We start from the raw sequence: 17,757 nt of genomic DNA on the forward strand, positions 1-17,757 counted from the left end.
ATATCCAGTAATCTCTGGAAAATTGTGCTTTTTACATAGACTTTATGATTCTTGTACTGTATTTTGAGTGTGTTGAGCAAGTACTGGATAGGTGTGCATTTTATTGCATGAAACCCGAACTGTTGATGGTATGACGAACAGTGACGTCTCAGGTGCTCATGAAACCATGATCGTGCAACTGGCCGAACGCGTATGGCCACTCATGAAATGTCACAGCCTGGCCGCTGCAAAGAAAAACAAATCCCTCCACCTTTGAGAAAGATACAAAGAAAAAGGTTAAAGAGGACACAAGTGGAGGAAACAATCATACAAGAAGAGGATGTGAAGGAGAACGAACAGGAGACAGCAAAAGAAGCATTAAGAGGGTGAAGTCAATGGGATGAAGAGAGACGGAGAAAAATGAGAAAAGACAAGGAAAATATATTTTTAAAGAAACAAAGCCAAAGGTTTTACGACGACACAAGAAGAAAGAGTCGACAAGTAAACGAGTCTCGGGGCTAAACTGAAGTGATTTATCAAATTTCGAACTTTGATTCGGGGTGTAGCGCGGACGGAAGCATCCCTTTGATTGGCAGCTCGTGTGGGCCAATCGTCTACCATCTCTTGACCAATGAGCGCAGAGGAGGGCGGAGCTGATTGAGATATCTGTGAGGAGTTGGCCAACTGTTGTCCGGGGGAAGGTGGAGTAAAACAGCAAAGGGAAAGGTTTGCCGTCCAGGTAAAACAACATTTACGTGTGTGTGATACATATTTACGTGTATATAAATGTGCCTATATGTGTTATAATAACGTATGTGTCGGGGAAGAGACCTGAATGGTTCTTCTTAGTAAAAGTTTAAATAGTTGTCGTCAGTTACTCAACGATACAATTACTTGGTGGCTGTCACGCCATTTTCTCATAAAGCTGTTATGAGGACGCCCGGCAGCATTTCAACTGTACTTTAATTCAATGTTCGATTTCTTTCTTTCCTGACTTATTTTCTTCAAGCAGCGAGCGTTACCATGATGCACCACACGACCGTCACAGACAGGACGAGTAAGTGGTTGACAACATCTTTTTGTTGAGAAAAAAAACCCCGATTATTCGAGGGGGATGTCACATTAAAGTATTATTTGGTTCAATAGAAAATAATGGGAAAAATAGAAAACGAAACAAAGAAGTGTCATGTCAGGGTTAATAATTGCCTCAACAAGCCCTGACTGTTTATAGCCTGGAAATCGTTCAGGTTAATTCACATACAAAGCATTTCCATATTCACGTTGTCGTTTGTTATGAATCAATATACAGTATTTACATTTTGTAATATAATATGACATAGGTTAAGATGATCTTTTGCCTTGTTCTGTCAACTAATGGGTAGATGTCCATACATTACAAATGTGAATCCTTGCAGAAAACAATAACATTATTAATAATAATAATTAAAAAAAACAACAATCGGGACCTTGCAGTGGTTGCCGCTCAGGCTCTAAAAAAGCCTAAATGCCACGTTTGTGTTTACGTGTCATTTCAGCTCTATACGTCCAGAATCTAACAGAGACGGATGCCTTCAATAGGTCTGCTTGTATACAGCATTCTCAAGAAAGCTTCCGTGAGTTTCCACCTTTAGTATTCAGTGTTCCGTGATCACACACAGGGATAATTTTTTGGACCCTGCCGAGGAGTACAAGATGGACTACAAACGACGAGGCCAGGCACTCATTTTTAACCAGGAGCGCTTCTTCTGGCGCCTTGGCATGAACGACCGACACGGCACAAACACTGACCGTTACAACCTGGAGATCAGGTATAGTCCATCTCCCTACCCGCCAAATGTTTTTTGTTTGCAATGCATTGCTTTTTCTCTTTCAGGCTAAAGGCGCTCAACTTTGATGTGAAAGTTTACGACAACCACAAAAACGAGGAAGTCCTGGAGATAATCCATAAAGGTGGTCGCCTAAAACTCGGTTTCTTTTACCTGGTTATGTCTGCTTGTTATAGCAGCATTGCTTTAAAAGGAGTTGTACAAGATCCCCAACGGATGTGTCACAGTGAAGCCAATCGAGTCTGATGAACCTAATGGACAGGTTTTCATAAACATCACAATTTAAGAAAACCTTTATTAGTCTCGCAATGGAGAAATTCCCAATTCACAGCAGCAAAGTTATGAAAGGAAGAAGTAGAACAACAAAATATAGGAGCTGCTGGAAAGGCAGCCACTCTCGCGGCGCCATTTTGATGTCAAAATAACACAACACAACACATAGGACACAGACAGTCGTGCAATCTTCACCACTTTTCTGCATACACTTTGTTGTCTGAAGCAGTTCTAGATGAAAGAGGAGAGGATCAAAGTGCGCAAACTTAAAAACCAATTTAGGGCCGACCAAAAATTATTTTGAGTATTCGAGTAATCTAACACCACCCAAAAACAAACAAACAAAAAAAGTCAGACCCTCATTCGGGTCTTTGTTGAAACAATGGAATGTATTCAAAGTTGAGGTTTCTATTAACACCGAAGACTGTTTTGAGCCTTTGAATGACCTGATGTATTTGTTTTATAAAACAATATTAATTCGTATGTGATGTTTACACAAGTGGGGGTACGTAGGGCATATTGTAAAGACAATTTTTGACTTGCCTTCCCCTTTAAATCATTGGATGAATGCAGTTTATGCCTTTTTGTAAATATCAACAATTTTGAGCCTATGATAAATCTACTGTACAAGGGGCTGGGTCCCTCTGGAAGGTGCTAATCCAAATTAGGATTGTTTGTCCTGAGCAGAAATCAGTGCTCAACTAACGTTTGTGTTTTCTATTGGTCCACCTCTTGTCCGACTAGCCGCTGAGGATAATCACTCGGATGCAGATTGCTTTGTGCTCATTTTCCTGAGCCACGGCGAGGACGAGCACGTGTACACCTACGACGGCAAGATCAGCATCCAGCACATCACGTCGCTCTTCAAAGGCGACAAGTGCCAAAGCCTGGTTGGGAAGCCCAAGATTTTTGTGTTGCAGGTACGCACCCGACTGGTCACGGGCACAATATCGCTCGGATAGATGAAAATGTTCGCACAACGGCAGGCATGTCGCGGAGACAAACATGACGATCCCGTGGTGCCCTACGACGCTGTGGACAGCGAGTTGAGGACCGGCGGGGTGGTGGTTGATGCCAGCGCTGTTCACACGCTTCCGGCCGGAGCCGATTTCATCATGTGCTACTCGGTGGCGGAAGGTGAGTAGCTAAACCTAGAAATTACAATCCCCAAATCTTTGTCTAATTTTGTCTTTGATTTACATTTTGTACCTTGTTTTGATAAATAGTGGTTCAATTTAGAATAAATGCTGCAACTAATTGTTTTGGAGGCTTCAAAAGTAGCTTCTTAAATTACATTTTTTGTGTAGGGGTTGGTATAGTTGTGGTGGGGATCCTCACAAAGTAAGGCCACATTTGAAGGTGTCCAAGTTTGGAATTTAAAATTGTGTTTACGTATTTGTGGACGAGTGGTGCAAGGAGAACGGTGGTGTATACCCGTCCAAAAAGTGGAAAAGGTCACTTTTAATCTGAGACTTCCACGAGAATCTTTGGCCACAAACTGAGCAGGAAAAGGGTTTCTCACCAGTGTGGGTTCTTGTGTGGTTAATTAAGTGTCCCTTCTGAGAGAATCCTTAGCCCCAATCTGAACAGGAAAACGGTTTCTCACCAGTGTGAGTTCTTACGTGCTTTTTTAATGCACCCTATGAAGAATGCCACTGGGACGAAAGCAAGACAAGGATAATCGTAAACATGGAGAGGGCACGTCTGAAGAACTGTTTAAATTGGGACAACTTCCTCCTGATTGATGTCATGTTTTTGTGGAGGGTTGTGGCAAGACTGGTCGTGGTGTATACACCCTTAAAGATTGGGAAAAGACGGCTATCTTTGAAGGAATCTTTGTGTTTGGACAGACTTTGGAAAATCCTTGACCGTCAAATAAAGCCTAGGAAGAGTGCAGCTGTGACGAAAAGGTGTTGAGCGTTGTATTCCCCACCAAAATGGGAAAAAGGCCACATTTCACAGAGTTGGGGTTGAAGAGCTTTCCCACGAAGTTATGACATCTTTGCCCCTCAAATACAATATAGCCCCCTCAAGTTGGAAGACATTTTTGTGGAGTGGCTCGGGCAGGGATACTAGAGCCATTAAAAAAAAAAAAAAGGGTCCACATTTGAAGGCATTTGTATAACCGCCATGTCCACGGCATCCCACTCAAGGTTACTACTCACACCGGGATACGCTGAACGGTTCGTGGTACATCCAGGACCTGTGCGAGCTGCTGAGGAAGTACGGCGACTCTCTGGAATTCACCGAACTCCTGACGCTGGTCAACCGCACGGTGTCGGCGAGGAGCGTTTTGTCAAGCAAGGACAGGGAGGCCATCGGCAAGAAGCAGGTACCCTGCTTCGCCTCCATGCTCACCAAGAAGCTTTACTTCCGCCCCAAAAAGTAAAACCATCCGCCACTTTTGCATCCATCCTAAAACGGCTTGACAATCACAGGAAAGCTTCCCGTTTTCTCCGACATTCCCTTTGGCTTAATTACTCTCATTTTCTAATTCTGTTGCTTGCATGAAAGTAAATACGACAGTTGAGCTCAAGATTTCCGGAAAGTGCGTAGCCTGGCTTGCCAGAACTTTTGCTGAGTCAATGGACCTGCATTACTCAGAGTTCACCAGTTCAGTTAGCATCGTGCCTTTTGGAGTCTCGAGGGTCAACCGTCGCTTATTTTTTTGGGAAATATGCTGTCCAGTTTCCGACAGTGCATTATGGCTCCCCCAACCTCGAAAGCTACAGTCACGACGAACAGCGACACATTATCCAGGAACTCAAAATTAGCCCACTAACAAACCAGGGGGTGATCAAATACTGCATGAGAAAAAAAAACAAAAAACTTTTTTTTTGCTTCACAAATTAATTTCGTGAAAAGTGCTCAAGTCATGTGGGATATATATAAACCCCCCCCCCCCCAATTTATTTGGTGGTTTTTTTTTTTTTGGGTGCTTAGGTCATGAGGAAAACCTTACCCTTTCGTTCCATTCATCAAAATATGGTACGGTTTATTTATTTGTAGCCTGCTAAGTAACAAACACGGCACCCAATAATTTTGACTCTTTTTAGCATTGCCCGTCAGCACAGTGCAATGACAATGATTCTAATTGTTATGACAGCCTTGAACACGCCCTCTTCTTTATCTAAACTTTACCAATTGGATATCGGGTGTCCCTGTTCGGGTTATTTTACCTTTTATTGATGACAAGGTGCATCTTAACTTTAACTTTACACAGTGGATCACTTTTTATGACTTTTCTTCAATATGCTGTCCCCCCCCACCCCCAAAAAAAGGGAATTTATGTATTTTTACGTGTGCGTTTGTATTCGTCTTTCAAGTTGTGTCAGTGGTCAAACTTGTCTTCAAAATGTGAGATATATTTTTTTGCACCCTAAACCACAGCTGACACTAATGATGACTGTACCTCAGGGAGTATGGGTGCGCGCATTAAAAAAAAAAAAAAGTCACAATGCACTGTATGACTCATGAAGAACAAAGCAACTCGCATTAGTCATCTGTCCGTGACAAACCGATTCAGCAAATGAGTTTATTTCAATTTTCCAGTCTGTTTGTATCCGTCCCCCCCCCCCATCCAAATACAACAGTCATCAATATTTCTGATTAAAAATGCAGCATTATGAAAATAAACCTTAAGTGTTTTTTTTTTGGACTGTGATGACATCATGGCTTGGCCTGGATCTGTTCGATGGGGAGTTGAAGCTGCGTTGGATTGCGCAAGCGCTTGAGGTCATCCTCCACCTGGAACGTGGAGTTTATAGTGAATACAGACAAATATTTCATTTGCCAAATTAATGTGTATACAGAACATTAAAAATGACCTGGTTTCATACAAATACTTTTAGAAACTTGTTAGTAGCGACGTTGAACAACATTTTCTTGGACTTTAGAGACAATCAAGCGTCTGATAAATTTCCATTGGTGCACAGCGGTGTTACGATTGAGCCTCGCAAATTTTGTCCGGAAATATCGGATATTCCTGCTTGCTAACGAAATGCTTACCTTTGCTTGAATTATTTATTTGCACGACACTGTCTGCCTTTTAGTTGTGTGATTCCCCCCTCAAAAATATTCAGGGTTAAATTCTAAATTGTACTTTAAGCCTTTCTTTTATGTAACCAAGACTAAGTGGTTGGTGCCTAAATAAAAACAGCAAATTATGAAACAATAGGGTACGGTCAAATACAAGACGAAAGCAGAATACGGCGAGGAAAAATATAAAATAAACTAGCTAGCATACAAGACCTAGCTTTGCGCTGCGTCTTGTTCCACTGCATGTCTGCGCTTGTCGCGGTGACAACACACCTGAGCCAACTCATCTTTGAGTTTGTTGTACTTTTCCACATTGAACTCCTTCTTGCTCGCCCCCTTGTAGAAGTAATGCAGGAATTGTCTGTCCTTTGCATCGGGGTAAACATAATCCTGGAAAAAGGAAACAATACATGGAGGAAAAAATGACCAAACAATTGAGTGCGCGGGAAGGAATTTTGGCTTGCTTGCCTTCTTTGTGAGGACGAAGTAGGCGAAGGCCCCCATGCTAGTGGCATAGGTGACAAAATAGGTGACGGGCTCCATGACGTCCCACGAGTACACCCACCATGTGAGCCAGGCCAGGGCGCCGCCCTGCACGGACAAAAGCGCCAAACCCGTCCAAATCGACCTGGATGTATGGACCTCTGCAGTTTGAGACAGCTGTGCCTTCATCTGGCCACGTGGCAGATGAGCATCGGGATGCGGTGACAGTCAGAGAGAGAAAAAAAGCCCGTTGTTGGTCATTAGGACAAGCCGTAAGTCACCATAGCAACATCATCTTCAAAATCGATCTATATACTCAACATGAAACTGGTCTTAACTCTTCAGCAAGCGACAGTAATATTAGTCGTTCTTTGCAGAGGATAAAGAATGTCACCTCTGTTGCAGTACAAGGCCTTCTGACATATTTGACGACTTGTACTAAACGGAGCTCCCTCGTGTTCATAAATATGCCACAGCTTACAGTAATGGAGAACATCCAAATGACCGTGAGATGAGAGCCACATGCTGCTTCACCAAGTCAAGAAGACATCATTATTATTATTATTAATACACTTTCATTCCGGTGGCTATCAAGTGTTTGGGCACACCTTCTCCAGGGGGGACAACTCCTGTTTGAGGCTGTCCAGTCTCTCCAGTAGCTGGCGCTCTTGAATCAGCTGGTGTTTGGGCAGGTGAAGGGCCGTGTGCAGCAGGTGCACCACGTGCTTCATGTCGTTCAGCTGCAGGGCGCGCTCACTGGACTTGCACACTGCCGAAACAGAGGACGAGGAGCATTTTATGTCAAGTTTTTCAGAATTAAGCATTTACGAGTTTCTATGTTGAGTTAATGTATCCGCAGTAGCGTTTTGTCGGCTCGAATTGGCGGTTTCACGGTTAGGTGACCTTTGTTGCCTTTCAGAAGGGTCGAATTGAAACAGACAAAACAAGTTCTTGTTCATTTTAACGCTTGTGACTACTAAAAGTGTCGCCATGTGACTCACGGACAGAAAACAAAACACGGACTGCCTCAAACCCGACATTTTTGGGCAGTATACTGCCGTAGCTATTCACGAAAGGACCAAAGTGATTTTGGTTATCAAGAAATCCATGAAAAAAATGGCAAGACATTCTTGCGACGTTGCCATTACGTTTGTCCAAACAAATGTATCTTCAACTGTACCGGGCATTTTAAAACGAACAAGAAACGGGGGAAAAAAAAAAACAAGTGTGGTCAACAATACCCCCCACCATGACTGTAACGTTACTTCAAATCGGACGGATCGCATCGAACATAGACAAGAACGTTCACGTTCCCCTCACTCCAAACGACGGATAGAGCTACTTTGAGAACAAGTCGTTCAGGTTTGAAAACATTCAAAATGTTGAAAGCGGACATGTTTCCCGTACCTTTCTCCGGCGCGTGGACATCGTAAACGGTGTTGTTGATGACCAACTTGAAGTGCTTGTCTATCAGCAGTGTTTCTATCAGAGTGTTGTAGGCAACACGTTCGCCATCTGTCCGGGACACACGTGCGAAAACACAAATTAGTCACGAAAACGCCCTCGAAATGCTCAACGGATGAAAACGACACTTAGGACTCCACATGACAAATACCGTGTCCGTATGGAAAATCCACAACCTTGTAAAAATCGATTTCTCTCTTTAGGTGTTGCGAGTTTCCATTGCCCAGAGGTTGCTATGGCAACTTCACTTGTGAACCATTCCGATTGCATAAGCATTCCATTCGGGACCGTCTCAGCTGCGTGTTAGCTCCATTTTGCTAAGAGGTCGGGTCGGCGTGACGCAAGGCTTATGTGGCCACCCACAGTCATTTTCAACACGAGATTGCATTGGAAACTGGCGGGCATCCAATGACCTACTGCCCTGCAAATTGACAAAAGTCACATAAGAACTAATCACACTACGCCAAGCGGAGCGAGTAAAATAGGACAATTGGACCAGAAACTCTCCGAAATTCCTGAAAACTCCAAAAAAGGCCAAACTGATTTAAACTCATCTCACAAAGCAGGGTTTAAAAGCACAACATTTGCCCACCCGCACTCTAAATTTCTTGTCGGTCTGAGTGGCTGTCTACATGTGCCCTGCAAACAGCTGGCAACCGGTCTGATGCTTGCCTCTTGCCCAAAGAAAGCAGGATACAAAACAGACGGAAGGGATCGGTTTGGACATTTTCCCAAAAAGTGAAGCAACAGTTTTGTGGCTTGACCTCTTTCGTTGCCCACCACGCTCCCACAGAACCCGTTTGACGGCATGCCGCGAATCAGTGTCACTTACGGGGCGTTGGTTGTTTGCAATGGAGTAGGTACCTTTGGAGAGCACCGTGACGGTGGCGCCGGGGTCTTCCCTCTGCAGCTCGCTGACCAGGTTGCCCACCGTCATGAGCATGGGCTGTAGAAAGAAGAGGCACGTCTCGCTCCTGCACGTCAGCGGCACCTCCAGAGCCAGACGCCCGTGCTTGTAGGTGAGCGACACTCCTGCCAAAGTAAGAAGAGTCGCAGGCTGGAGCAAGAGTGGGCAAACTTTTTTTTTTTTTTAACTCAGATGCCATATTTGATTTTTAAAGTACACAGATGGGCCAAGTTTTTTTGACAAATATTTTCCTTTTTACTGCAAATGAATATCAGCTCCATATATCAGTTATCGATCTCCTTGCCTGCTAATAATCGGTATCACTGTGTCGCGCTCTAATTACTGGACATAAATTGCTGCGTTTTTTTTTTTTTGTGAGTCACGCCCCATTTGGCTCAAGCTGCAGCATATATGAAGCCTGCTCGCAAAACAAGGACACAAATCATAACTTGGGTCACTCGCGAGTCAATTAGCAATTACAATGAATCAACTGATCAGATTTTAAATTAGAAATGTAAAAAAAAATAAATGAATTTTGGGTAAAAACTGTAAATTTATTTCAGCAAATATGACAGGGCTCTTGCTAAGGCAAATCTCGGAACGAGCCATAATTGGCCCACCGTTGGTCTCTTATTTGGATTGTATTCTCGCCAGTAGAGGTAATAGTAGTGCAGTAAACCATCATTACCTGTAGGGGGCGCGCGTGTGCTGTAGAATACAGCCCGACAAGCTCCAATAAGACGCACCTGGGAAGAACAAATAATCCATCATGATTTAAGAGTTAAGAGTGTTCCCTTGCTAATTGGATGAACTGGCAAGGATTGGAATGCAAACAAAACCTGGAAAAATGATGACACCAGCATTTTTTCCCACGTCATTAAAAAAAACGCACAATGAAACCCCCCCCCCCCCCTTCCCTTGCTTAATGACGTAGAATCCCACCAGGCTCGGAGTGCAATTTCCGCTGATTGAAAGTGTTTTTTTTTTGTCAACGCATGGTTTTGCCTCACGTTTCATATTTGTATCGCAATAAACAGGACGCTCACTCATCCGCGGGAGAACAGCTCGCGTCTTCGCCAAGTCAGCACGAGCACCGCAGTTGAGATTCAGCAGACGCAGCCAAGCTTGCACGCAAACACACGCGCGCACACACACACGCACAGTGGAAGCGTGAAGGCGGTATTGTAACAAGATGACGGTACGGATTCAGGTAAAAGTGTGAATCATCACGTTGCCAAGACAAACAGAATCACGTGCGCAGTCTCGAGCAAATTGGATGGATTCATTGGCAACGGAATGGCAGCCATAGGCATGCCAGATGTTGTTTTTTTTTAATTCATGATTTCTAGAGTAAAATATCTGCCGCTGCGATTACCCCCCCCCCCCCCCACTCCCATTATCCTTGGGGGTCAATTTGACCCCATTCAATGTTTATCATGTTTATCGTTACAGAAGCTTCCACATTGTGCTGTGTGTATTTTACACTCTCCACGCTCTCTCAAAATTCTCCATTTACAATACAATTCGATTCCAACAGCTGCACTTTAACCCGAATTTGTCGGAATGCGCCATAACTACACTCAAGCAGAAATAAAGTCATACTGCACTTAGAACTATTTGTATGAAAAACACTTCTGGGATGTAAAAATAAACTGCCAAAAGAAGAAGTACCAAAAAAAAAATTACGTTCCTGTCAGCCAAGACACACACACACACACACACACACACACAAGCCCTCTCGGTTCCCCCATCACCTTTTGTCCTCCAGCAAGCATACCATTCAATCAATATCAAATTAAAAGGAGTGCTGGGGAGGCCGCTCAAAGTAAAAAGGGATTGACGTTCACCAGGTGGACTCAAATGTAAAAACATTACTCTGTTGGAATCCTAATTTTGCCGTGTAACAGCTACTTGATTATTCAAGAGCAGCAGTGGCTCGATCTCTATTGACTTTGAGTGAGCGCTGATAGCTTTTGCACTGCGACCCACTGTGAGCACAGAAAAAAAAAAAGACTTGACAGAGAGAAACAACCACATGATGAAGTCGAAGTGCACAATGTATATTTTTCCATAAAGATTGTCGATGCTCACTTTTGTCAGAGGGGCTTTCATCTCATGACGTTCGCTATGACAACAAAAAACAAAAACAGAAGCAAAACGATGGAGCCGCCCGTTTGTGGCGGACATAATGAAGCGGCTGCCGAGCGTCAAAGAAGGTGCGTCACCTCAGGATGAAATGCAAACATGAACAAGACTGAGCAAGCAACATGAGGGTGTCCGCCTGGTCACGTGACTCTTCAGGCCCAAAGAAACGAGGAACTTAAGAAAATAAATACCGGTAAATAAAAACGGCGAGTTTGAAATGCATTTCAAAGCTGCACACCCGCTCCGCACGATCACACTCAACCTTCAGCTGACTGGCCTCCACACCTGTTGTTTATTATTATTATTGTTATTTAGGGGATGCGGTCAAGGCCGAAAAGTGGCAAAATTCCTTCAGGTAATGCTTAACAAAGCCAGATTTAGTGCTTGAGAAATTGGTCATGGCGAGCGCGGCGACAAGCGGCCTCATTCGGCGAGCCGTGTTTTTTAAAGGCGTTGAGCTACGCTACTCGCACGTATGGATGCGGAAGGCGATCACTCATTTCAATGGTTTACTGTAGCTTGCAGGAAAGGTAGGGGAGCGGGATTGAGCTGCAAAACGCTTAAGACAGAAACCCACCACCACCCCCGTAAGAGCCACTACGTAAGAAAATTCAATTATTCCCAGCTGTCATTGTGATGAAGTGCAGGCAGCGAAGCGTTGATCCCAGCGGCTTTGGCGGGGAGAGCACAGCGGGATAACGGAAAATTGTCGAAAAAACCCCCCCAATAAGAATAACAACAGTTCAACACACTCACGCATAACGTCCACATTATTATTGTGTCATTCCACGCCCTCGCGTCTCTTCAATTATCAACAGGAAGCAAACCTCAACCCCAACCCGGATGGCGCTTCGAGACATCTGGTCTTAGAAGACCCAAATTTCACCACAGCGAGTGAGCACACTTTTGGGAAAGAGCCAACGCAGTCTCAAGCGAAACGATAATATCGCTCTTCACAACAAGAAAATATCCAGCTCGTTTCACAATTTAGTACCGCTGACAGAATTATTGGTGAGCCTCGTGTGTAGGTGGTTTATTTGAGTTGAATAATTCAGCGACTGAATTTTATGTAAGGTCGGTTCATGACTGTGTACAGTACATGTCGGTGCATGGCGTTGGGGAGTTACGATCACAATTGACGCCATCTTATGGCATCTATATGTCATTACAAACACCAATTGAGCAGGGTGTCCATTATTTGCAAATGTTCACTATTCATGGTCAGGGGGTGGGGGTCACTCTAACAATGTCATGAGATCTCAACTCGGTGAGCATCTACAGCAGTGGTGTCAAACATACGGCCCGCGGGCCAGAACCGGCCCCCCAAGGAGATTCAATCCGGCCCGCTGGATCATTTAAAAGTGAAAAAAATGAATTGCAATGCAAGACACAGAATGAATTTTTAAATAAAATCTGTCACCGAGATAGAAGTGTCTCTTACTTTCTTGAAAAGCAGCAAAAAGGGAAAAAAAATTGCTGGCGGCCACAAAACAGGAAATTGAACTACACGTCCGGATAATAATCGACAAAAAGAATTGAAAGTGCACCATGTCGTCGGTTATGTTTTGTCCTTCTGTGTAGAAACGCAACCCCAAGGGGTATTTGTATTTCACCCTCTTGGTGACGAAGTGTTACCTTCAGAAGTGACCCCCCTCCCCCCCCCAAAAAAAACATGCTTTTGTTTTTAATGGAGGCTCATACACACGCAATTCACACTCCTTTTTTTTTTTTTTTTTAGAGCCGGGGCACAACAAGCAGCTACTCACTCGATGTCATCGTCAAGAAAGACAGTGGCTTCAGAGGTCGTCGCCAGTGTCCCGGGAACAAACTCACTGGCTCAGTTTAATCAATCTGAGAGGCAAGAATGAATCTTGATAGGACGCGCACTTTGCTTCTTTCTAGCACTCTCAACCGGGTAGGCCATTACTGCCGATGGATATTAGGCATCCGTCCGCCCTCTGCGCTGATAGTCATGGATGATCACACGGAGGGTAAAAAGATGGTACTTTAACAGCCCGATCGATAAATCAGAGGCAGGAGACGTTCCAGCACGGCGTGGGAGTCACTTTATGTAGTGTCTACCCAATGGCCCCTCCTCTTTAGCGAGAGACTATACTCACCTGCATTTGGAGCTGTACGCCACTTGAGCTTTCTGCCGTGGCAATGCAGCGGTGTCCGGGGAAACGCATTGGGCAAGGCCGACCATTTATTACGGTCTAAAAGCACATTTTAAAAAGTAATTGAGGTTTGTGTTCCACGGCGGAGGCTCGAACCGAAAAGTAATTGAAGGGCCACCGCTCTGATGAGCTCGTGTACGGCGCAATGATCAGTGAGGTGGATGTCTTGACACTCCGTAAATCCCGACAGACTGTCGTAATGGACATGAATAATTGATTGGGTTCTGTTTGCTGTGCGCAAACAGAAAAAAACAAAAAGCTCACATTATAATGCTTCAGAGGCAAAGCAGAAATGCGGAGCCACTTTACAATGTTGTGCTTTCGTAGATCATGCAATAAAAAAAAGAATAAAAATTATACTACCCACATCACTACAGTAAATCCCCACAGTGCTCAACCGTGAATTTGCGAGACACGAAATGCGTTGTAATTGCACCGCAAACAATGATTACCACTTTTGTATCATTTCAAACTCATTATCTGACAACAATACCCTTAAAAATCAATGGCCTTATGATTTAATTCAGAAATAAAATGCACAAGAAATGCATGTGCGCACGCACTTGCGGCGACGACACAACCTTCAACTCAAAACCCAGGTTAAACTTAGCTCCGCCCTGACATACAAAGACCTGTCCACAATGATCTTTCACTTTCCTATTTGTCATAACTTTGGCGCCATCTTGCAGCAACTTAGGGCATCACAGTAAGGGCACAAAAATTCACAGTGAAGTGAGTTATGAAGCAACTTGCTGGGGATACATTCCACGGGGGGAAAAAAATGCAAGTAGCTACATTTAGAATAGCCAACCAAGAATATGTGCGATGAGTGCGTGCCGTGAGACTGTCAATGAAGTGCAACACTGGAAGTGGATTATTTATTTATTTACACTATATATATACACTAACGCAAAACTCATTTCCAAAACACCGTATTTTCCACACTAAAAGGCGCACTGGATTATGAGGCGCACCTTCAATGAATGGCCTATTTTATAAATTTTTTCATACATTGGACACACCGCATTAAAAGACGCAATCTACAATGAGTCTTACTTAATGTAAGCGTAATACTTAACCAACAGCAAGTTCTAACATTGACTCGTTAACGTTGAACTCTCTTGCCGCTGCTCTATTTCCATGTTCAACTGCGAAACCGATCGCCTTAAGTTTGAACTCTGCGTTGTCAGCATGTCTCGAGCAAGGAGCCATTTTGGGGTTGAAATATTACCGTAATTACCATACACTCGGCACATCAGATTTTAAGGCGCGCTGAAAGCTTTTAAGAAAATGGAAAGCTTTTAGGTGCGCCTTTTAGTGTGGAAAATACAGTATTCATCTCCAATTGTGTACTTTTTTTAATCATGTAAAAATACAGAAATAGAGCGCGTTTCTAAGCTTTTGACTGGTACTGTATATAGAAATAAAAACGACATTACCGTGTGCAGACAGTGACAAAAAGCATATCACTAGGATTACTTCATTTTGTACATAAATATAGAGTTTGGTACATACAGTATATATGGTAATCTTTTTTCAATTTTCGGATGATCCTAAGGGTATCACAAAATCAATCGTTTGAATTAATTACAGTAATTTGGGTTTAAAAAAATCGCTGTTGCACTTTCGATAAGCCCCTCCATGTCAAAGTGACGTTATTTCGCACAACCAGCTGAAGTGCAGTTTCAATTAAAAACAAACATTCGCAGCTTTTTGACAAACCGCCCTCAGTCTAAACTCCCAAATTCCGCTTTTTTAGGCTCCGACTGGCAATTCGGACACTTTGTGCCTTTCAACAGCGAAACATCTTCGTTTTGCAAACGTGCGAGGGTTCGTGACCATCACGTGGAAAGAAACGTCCATTTACCTTGTGAAGAAACGTCGCCGGACGAAGCGCTTTCAAAACGGTGCGACGAGCACCAAGACTTCCCAAAAGTCTCCCGGCAACTTTGCCGACTATGGAAGCCATTATCAGGCGTCTGGTGTTCAGCAACCCAGTAGGGGCATTCCGGTTGGAAACCACACGCCCTTGTCCAAAGGCAACAAAAGTGGCTCAATAGTGAGTAGAAAAGCAAAACAAAACACAAAATATTTCGCCCTTCTTCCCAAGTCGAGGTATGGCGTGTCAAAAGCAGCCGGGATAGTTCGAAGAAGACACAGCCCAGTTGAACCGCATTTCCTCTTCCCCTCCCTATTTTGGCTGCACTTGGCTGCTTGTTTTTGCGCAAAACAACCGGCAGGGAGGAGAAGTGAGCGACCAAGCGACACCGTCATTTTTTTCGGGGGGGGCCCGAAGCAGCAAATGTGCAACCTAATTGCTCAGCGCCAAAGTGACAACGTCGACACGGTGAGTATCATACGTTCAAAGGCATCTAGGCACTACTAAACAAAGTCCTTAAAGAAAATGTTAGCGGCGTTACAAACTGAAAAAATAAAATAAAATGTCCACCTTTTGACTCCAAACGAGGCTATTTCAGCTCTTGATGAACATACACAAGCAGTCTTGCCCTGACTTTTTTTTTTAACACAGCAGGTGAATACTTAAAATGAGTGTTTCTTTTATTACATTTCTATTCTTTTCATGGCATATTTTCCTTTCTGGCCTCCATGTTTTTGTTCCCCTGTTGCCTTTCATCCCTCACACCCGCTTTTTTTTTCCTGTCCATACGGCCATCCGTCCTTTCTTTGCTTAAACTTACTTTCCTGCCTTCACTTACACTTTTCCTTTCCTCTCACTTTTCATCCATGCCTTCCTTCGGTCAGATCTGCTTGTTTTTAATGACTGCATTCTTAGATTCTTCCTTCATAAACCCACTTCTTTCCTCCTTCCTTCCATCAGAGTTGATTTTTATTCTTGCATCCTGACTTGATGAAGACCCCTTCCTTCCTTCCTTCCTTCCTTCCTTCCTTCTCTCAATCCTGCTTTTTATTCACAAATCTTTCCATCCTTTGCTTCAACCTACTTTTATGCCTTCTCTCCTTTTCGCTCACTTGTTTTTTTTTTTTAAATGGCAGTTATCTTGATATTTCCCCTCAGGGTCTTTGAATGCATTATTTAAATACCCAACGTTAGTTGGATTTTAAAGTTAAATGGGTCATTATGGGGGGAAAAAAAGAAATTTTAATGCTTTCATACCAATAGCTGGTTCTCTGGAGAGCCTGCACTTACATCAAGTGTGAAATTAAGCAACCAAGAAAATCTATTTCTGAATGAGCCATTTTACATAGGGGCGCATTTTCTCCACGGGTCGACCTGATTGATCCTTGCGGAATGCGCAGACTTCTTCTCCAATGATAACATCATCTTGGCTGGTGGAAAATCCAAAGCCACTTTCGAGCAAATGCGATACTACACAGTCTGAAACATGATTATGCAGAGTGCAAAGGAATTTAAAGCAACATTTAGAATTACCTTTTCATCCTCTCTGGTGTAGATTAATGAGGGCGGAAGGAAGAACACTCGCCTGTGTGTCATTTCTTTAAATCAGGCTGATTAATGACCAGAGGCTTTTTTCTTACCCTCTCCAGACGTTTGCCTCGACTTAAATCAATAACCCTTTGTGGTGCAGTTGGCGTAGAACGAGTCATTTTCGAACGTCACTCAGGCCAGAGTGCCCCGTCACCAAACAGCAGACGTAAATTGCAATGCCATCATAAAGGAGGGGGGGGGGGGGGGGGCTGTCACACTCTCAAAACCAATCTGTCTCCACATGCATCACTGTTTAGATATGATTTACTTTGAACATTTGTCTCACTCCCGTTTTCTGTTCCCATACAGAGCAAAGAATTGCAGCCAGCAGCCATATTGCCGAGTCGTCGATACGAGAAGTCTGGGAAAGGCTGGATGCGATCAATATGTCTTTGCAAGCAGGTTAGATTTCTCCCTTTTTCAGAGCTCACCGGTCCTCATTCCTTCATTCAAAGGACATTGCCAGCTATTGCACGACTAAATAAATTTAAAAAAAAAAGAAGCTGGCTCCCAGAGAGGTCGACTCTCTGTTGAATTTCTGACAGGATGCCAGATTTCTTCTCCATTTAAGCAATGAGCTGTTTGAAAAAGGTAGCGCTCGGGCACAATTTAGCGCACACATTTTTTTTTCACTGCAACCATTTCTTGCTGATCAATCGATTAGAGAAACGGATCGATGCAGTCACATTATTATTTTATGTTGCTCGTAATCGATGGGCGTATAGGTTAGTTCCGTTTATTTGACTTTGACGCCAAGAGAATGTTCAGGCTCGCCAAAGGAAATGTGTGCTTATGCTGCCATCTTGTGGTCGTGCAGTAGTACTGAAGAGACCCCTAACATGGCTGATTATGGCGTCTTTCGAAATGCTCTATTGCGTTTTAATGAACGAGTTACTGATTTTTTTTCACGGTTTCCTTTACTGACGTCAATACAATCGGTGTGGGTTCAATTCCTACTCAGTGGCGGGAATGGTTGTCTGACTCGAATATGTGTCC

General features: G+C 43.6%; 2 protein-coding genes across 4 annotated transcripts; one reads left to right on the top strand and one right to left on the bottom strand.

Moving 5' to 3' along the window:
• Positions 1-530: 530 nt before the first annotated feature.
• Positions 531-5,745, top strand: LOC147199929 (caspase-6-like). Of its 2 annotated transcripts, none has more exons than XM_086119860.1 (8): positions 531-718; positions 989-1,036; positions 1,515-1,557; positions 1,638-1,787; positions 1,853-1,929; positions 2,823-2,998; positions 3,065-3,215; positions 4,232-5,745. In XM_086119860.1, exons 2-8 carry the CDS (start codon positions 1,003-1,005, stop codon positions 4,465-4,467), a joined length of 867 nt encoding a protein of 288 aa, XP_085975986.1. In that variant the 5' UTR covers positions 531-718; positions 989-1,002; the 3' UTR covers positions 4,468-5,745. The 2 variants fall into 2 exon arrangements, with proteins under 2 accessions (XP_085975986.1, XP_085975985.1); XM_086119859.1 differs by having other exon boundaries at positions 534-718; positions 992-1,036.
• Positions 5,574-16,827, bottom strand: LOC147199930 (calcium uniporter protein, mitochondrial-like). 2 transcript variants are annotated; one of them, XM_086119857.1, is made up of 8 exons: positions 16,705-16,827; positions 9,659-9,716; positions 8,928-9,095; positions 8,007-8,114; positions 7,208-7,368; positions 6,585-6,788; positions 6,390-6,506; positions 5,574-5,825 (listed from the first exon to the last, which is right to left on the bottom strand). In XM_086119857.1, exons 1-8 carry the CDS (start codon positions 16,765-16,767, stop codon positions 5,748-5,750), a joined length of 957 nt encoding a protein of 318 aa, XP_085975983.1. In that variant the 5' UTR covers positions 16,768-16,827; the 3' UTR covers positions 5,574-5,747. The 2 variants fall into 2 exon arrangements, with proteins under 2 accessions (XP_085975983.1, XP_085975982.1); XM_086119856.1 differs by lacking the exon at positions 16,705-16,827 and adding an exon at positions 15,160-15,490.
• Between the last annotated feature and the right edge of the window lie 930 nt (positions 16,828-17,757).

This window comes from Hippocampus guttulatus, chromosome 9 (genome assembly GCF_054856545.1).
Source record: "Hippocampus guttulatus isolate MCC_2025c chromosome 9, RoL_Hgut_1.0, whole genome shotgun sequence".
Classification (NCBI taxonomy): Eukaryota; Metazoa; Chordata; class Actinopteri; order Syngnathiformes; family Syngnathidae; genus Hippocampus; species Hippocampus guttulatus.